The sequence below is a fragment of the Gavialis gangeticus genome, unplaced genomic scaffold (assembly GCF_001723915.1).
Source record: "Gavialis gangeticus isolate Ggan-Ray unplaced genomic scaffold, GavGan_comp1, whole genome shotgun sequence".
Classification (NCBI taxonomy): Eukaryota; Metazoa; Chordata; order Crocodylia; family Gavialidae; genus Gavialis; species Gavialis gangeticus.
This window is the reverse complement of record NW_017729034.1, coordinates 41,717,682-41,723,182: the sequence shown is the minus strand read 5'-3', so window position 1 is coordinate 41,723,182 and position 5,501 is coordinate 41,717,682. Positions and strand designations below refer to the sequence as shown.

The 5,501-nt window shown below is 45.4% G+C and overlaps 1 protein-coding gene across 1 annotated transcript in view; it reads left to right on the top strand.

Moving 5' to 3' along the window:
* EFCAB2 (EF-hand calcium binding domain 2) overlaps positions 1 to 4,693 on the top strand; it is a 79,501-nt gene extending 74,808 nt beyond the window's left edge. The window contains exon 7 of the mRNA XM_019527348.1: positions 2,716 to 4,693. Coding sequence (XP_019382893.1) covers positions 2,716 to 2,831 — 116 coding nt within the window. The 3' untranslated portion in view covers positions 2,832 to 4,693. The remainder of the gene's footprint in view (positions 1 to 2,715) is intronic.
* Positions 4,694 to 5,501: the final 808 nt, after the last annotated feature.

Sequence of the window (5,501 nt, the reverse complement as noted above, 5' to 3'; positions counted from 1 at the left end):
GGTGGCTATAGCCAAGTTTGTAGGAGAATGGACGGTCCCCAATCACTTCAGCAGCATGACTGGCCAGTACTGTGCCCTGGCTGCTAGTGACCTACCTACCCTCAGGTCACAGTTGCCTGCATGAGCATAGTTGCTTGATTGTAAGTGGCAACTTTCTCAGGGCTCAGTAGGCTGCTTAACAGAAGAGAGGGTTTTCTGTTTAGCTTTGGCCTTGAGTCCTTGTTCTTAGTTTCCCAGTCCGTGGATCCTATCTGCTTATTCCTAGTAACCTAGGTCCTGCTTGCTGGCTCCTCGTTTCCTGTTCCCTGAGTCCTGCTTGTTGGCTTTCTGGCTTCCTCCTGGTTCCTGGTTGCTGACAGTTTGTTCCAAACTGGCTCTTTGACCCCTTCTGCTTCCAGATTCTTGGCCTCTGACAGCTGGCTTCTGGTTCCTGGCTTCCCTTGGTGATCACCCTTATCTTGCTCCCATAAAGCTATAACTGCCTATTCTGGTCCCCCTGGCTAGTGACTCTGATCTGACTTTCCGCTTCCTATTTCTGACTCCTGGCTTGTGGTTCTGCTTGTGTCCTATTCTCATACAGATCACTGCCTCCTGACCCTCCAGCTTTCCTGACTCTTGTTAGACCCTTACTCTCATGATCTTGTGTTTTCCTGATCCTCTGGGTTTTGACCCTCTGTGGTCAAGCCCCAAGGCTAGGGACAGACATCACACATCAACCAGTTTAAGTGATCAGAAACTGGTTTTAAACCTGTAACAGAACTGATGTTCAGCGTATATGAACCAAATTTGAAAATGGCTGAAACCGGTTTGAGATAAACCTGGTTGAATGTAGTATCAAACTTAACTGATTTGGCTCAAACCAGTTTATGCAATGTCTGCCCTAGACCCCTTCCTGGTTTAAGATGAACCAGATACCCCCAGCATCCCAGCATGCTCTCTGGGCTGGGTGGGGCTCTCTGCTCTACAGCAAGGCTGGCTCCTCCCCTCTGCTCCATGGCTGCAGCTCTGGCAGAGACTGCAGGCTGCTCCCCACTTCCCCCTCACCACTCCCTGCTAAGCAGGAATTCCCCCCTCCCCTCTGTTCCCTCACTGGAGCTCTAGCAGAGACTGCTGGTATGTGCCTGGCTTCTCCCTACTAAGCAGGGATTACTCTCCTTGTCCCTCTGCTTTACACCTCTCAACATTAGCTAACAGACCACATGCTGGCTACAGTCTGTGCTGTGGGAGACAACAAAGGCAGACAGGCTTTTTGGAGTTTATCAACAGGTAGCTGGTAATGTCTTTCCTTAGAAAAGCGGTTTAAAAGACCTTGAACTAATGGAGACAGGCTTTGTTTTCTTAATGGGTTGATGAACATTGAGTTAGGGATGATAAACATTCCCTGCTGGGCTGCTCAGGAGTGGGGGAACATCAGAACATCCTGCCAGGGCCTGGCCACAGTCCCCCTCAGCTCAGCACCGTAGAAGGGAAGGGAGGGCTGCTTTAGTGCCCACCGGCTTCTAGCCTGAGCCAGTGCAGGCATGTGCCTGGTTTTTTTTTTTTTTCTTCATTCCAGAGTGGATGTCTGTGTGGTTACAAACCAGTTCAGCCTAGCCAGGTTAGATTAACCTACACAGATTGAATCAATTCTGGCTCAGGCTTTTTGGATATCTGTCCCTAGCCCAAATGCCTACATCCCAGTTGTACTCCTGACAGTGTGGCTTTGAAATGTTCTCCAACCAGACTTGGCATTATCACAGAAAAAGAAATACGTTGCAGATCTAGGAAGTAGGTGGGTAGATTTGGTGTGTTGATTCCTTTCCTCCCTTGGAAGACAGTGCCACTGTGCTAATGTCCTCCCCCTCCCCCAAGTGACTTTTTCAAAGAAGAGATTAGTTTAGTTCAAGCTCAAATCTTGAGGATATGCTTAGTCTCTTTCAGTATCCCTGCTCTGTGGAATACATTAGCCTTGATGCCATTTATGGTGGACTTTCAAGTTCACCTAGACATCTTTTGAGAAAAGGGACCACTATCTTCTAGTGATTCAGTTTTCTCTCACACTCTCCTGAGTACTTCTATCCCATATGTGTGACTGTGCGGAGACAAGAGCCTTACATCTAAGTGGAGTAACTGCAAGCTCAAGTTCTTGCAGAGTGCTGGAAAACAGGAGACATTCTTAACAAGACAATAGTAGAGAAAATGACATATATAAATATAATAAAAATCACCTAGGTTTTAAGGTTTATCTGTGTCAGCATATCTGAAAGGAAACCTGGGAGAATGTCATATGCTTTCAAGTAGCGCTAACATAGCTAGTGCTGGGTGAAGATGTTTAACTTCAGTGTGTGATGCACTGTATGGATACGAACTCTCAGTAGGGAGAAAGTAAAATGATTCTGCTAAAGTATCTCTCAATAGCTGGGCAATGTGTTTATGCTGTTTAGGTGTTGAGATATAGTTCAGTGAGCAGTCAGTGGTTTGGTTTTTTGTTGATTTGTTTTGTTCTGTTTGTTCAGGAAATCTCTCACCATTTTCTATCTCCAAATAGCTCTGATATTAGCAACAGTGGTGGCACTGGTATAGGCTGTTCCGGTAAACATGACTATCCTTTCTTCACTTACAGCTCTACTGTTGTTACTCTGAATGCAACCAGTACTAGTGCTAGTTTTGCTAGTGATATGTTGGAAGTAACATGCTGTATCAAAACGAACTGCTGACATTTCTCTTATCCTGCAGGTGAGCCTTTTACACAGGAAGAAATGGAGGAAATGCTGTCAGCTGCTATAGATCCAGAAACAAATAAAATTCGTTACAAAGACTACATTTCAATGATGGTAGTAGATGAAAATTAAGTGCTTTACACAGAGTTAAGGTTATGTTGGTATAAATTTGAAGTTGGGGTGGATGTACATTCTTTAGCATGACTTTTGAGGTCCAAATATGACCTAGCTGTTGTAATTCAAATAAAACCTTCCTGAAGGTATTTCCTTGGGTCTTGTATTTTTTAAACACAAGGAAGGTTTTTAGAGTGCCTGGGATAAAAGAGGATATCAAAAGGAATATTGTATAGGAGACAGAAAAGAGGAAAGACTGAAAACAGACATTGTTTTGCTTCACTATAATGTCAATATTTGGAGTCGGAGGCAATAAATGATTTTATAATTATACTTGAGAAAGTAAGGGGGAAATGAGACTGAAGTTTCAAGAGTCACTACTGAGATTCAAATTGCTACTAATAACATCTTAGAGGTGTAGAATTCTTCCACTTCCAGTTAACTAATTGACCTAGTATACACTCAACTCCCTGAGTGCCTCAGTCCAGTGCACTTCCCTAGCTTGTTCTCTTACATTATCAAAATAGGGGACCACAATTGCAGACTTTTTCTTGATCTTTCTTTTTTAAAGCAAAGTGAATCAATTTGGTATTATTCAATTTAAGGTTGCATTTTATGATCAGTTCTTCTATAATAGCCTCATCACTTACAAAACCAAATATAAAATAGCATCACTTCTTGTTGTTTCAGTGAGCGTTCAGTGAAGAAATCAGTAGTCCATTTGTGTTAGAAATATCTGGGGCCTACCCATTATTGCTAGCATTTGCTTTCCAGTCTATCTGGGGAGTTGAAATTTCCCATAGTGGCACACTTTGCTGTTGTGTTTACCTTTCTAATAACAATACAGAGTTCTCTAGGTAAATCTGACCTAAGGGTTTCTAGCAGACTTCCAGCCCTATCACAGGAGTATCTGTTTTAATATCTTCGTGCAAATCAGTTTTGACTCAGATTCTGTTTTATCGGTACCATCCATTCTTACCTCTTTACAGCCTGCCACGTAGTTATCATATAATGCTACCACTACTGTTACTTTTATTTCTCATCCCTCCTGACCTGGCTTTCCTCTTCCCATATACTAAGACATCTCTTCTAACCTTCTGTTACCCATGCAGCCTTCCCTAAGCTTTCCTCCATCACTTCCTCAAATTTCTGCCTGGACTCCACAGTAGCCTCCATCTGCACTCCACTTTGGATCTTTTCTTCCATGAGTTCCATTAAAAATCCTCTCACAGGTACTCCAGTGAAGTAATGTATGTGCCACAGATTTTGTGTCCATTACTTTTTATTTTCTCTCCAGTTCTCTGAATCTCCTGCACTGCTGCTTCATTCATCATCACCATCTTCTCTTCCTTGTCCCCACATTTAATAAAAGAAACAAACTGATTCTCTGTTTTCTGAACAATTCCTCCCTCCTGATGCTTGGCTTGTTAAGTCTTGATCAACCCTGTCCCTTTATTTAGATTCAGCAGTTAACTGTCAGTTGTGATCAAAGACAGGGAGCTTTCCTCCTGTTTTCAGCTACAAAGGCCTCTGTCCACCTCAAAACAGCACTCCAAATTATAAATTGCAGCCAAGCAAACCAGTGGGCAACAAATGCATTCACTTACTTCAAGAAACAAGATCTGTGCCTTTCTCAGTAAGGATGATGCCTGTGCAAAGTCCCTTGTTCTCTGGTTCCTGGGCAGCCCGCCTTTAAATTATAAATTTTGGTCGGCTTTGAATGGAAAAATAAAAGTGAGAAAATCAGAAATCCTTGTTTAAAAATAAGGAAATTATGGAAGAAGAGTTGGAAGAGACCATTATGGGTAAATGTCATGCATTTACATTGTTTTACTATTAACTCTATTAATTATTTATCAGCAAATTATTTGGTTTTGTGTGCAATACAGGCTGTACAAACAGGCATGCTTGTCTGCTGGCGCGTGAGTAAGGGTAGAGTTCGTGCAGGAGGGTGCGCGGGAGGGCTGAGGCCCTGCCTGTGAGCCCCCCAGGGAAGACAGTCCCAGCCGTAGCCAGCCTACCAGAGACATGACATGGATGGGCATGCGCTGCACCCCAAGGGTCCCCTTGGGCTCTGCAGCCCCCCACTCTAGCACCTCAGAGACTGCCACCCAGACGGAGCCCATGGTCCCAGGCTCCATGCAGACAGAGCCTCTGGCTCTCGGCTGCAGGGGTTGCCTGTTTGTTTTTTAGGCTCTGGGGCCCAGGACCATGGCCACCTCTCCTTGTGGGGTCTGCTCCCTTTTTGGGGTCTCTGGCACACCAGCTGGAGGAGCTCCAGGCCACAGTCCAGAGACTGCATGCCATCAGGGACTGTGAGCAGGAGATAGACTCCTATAGCCAGGCCCTTCTCCCCCAGGAGCCGGAGGGTAGACCACGGTCTCCCTCCAGGACAAAGGAGGAATCCAGGACCTCCCACTCTGTCCAGTCAGGGGCATGGACCAAGGTGGTCAAGGGCCCTAAGGCCCACCACACCAAGGCCCCTGCCCTGCACCTCTTGCTGCTCCAGCAGAGACTGCTGAGTTGCCAGCTCCCGCAAGAAACACAGGCACAACTGCAGCTACCGCCCCCCCTCTCCCCAAGACAAAATGTAAGGTGTTTGTTGTGGGAGACTCCATCCTGAGGGGGAATGAGGGGGCAATCTGCCGCCCTGACCCCTTAGCCCGGGAAGTCTACTGTTTCCCAGGG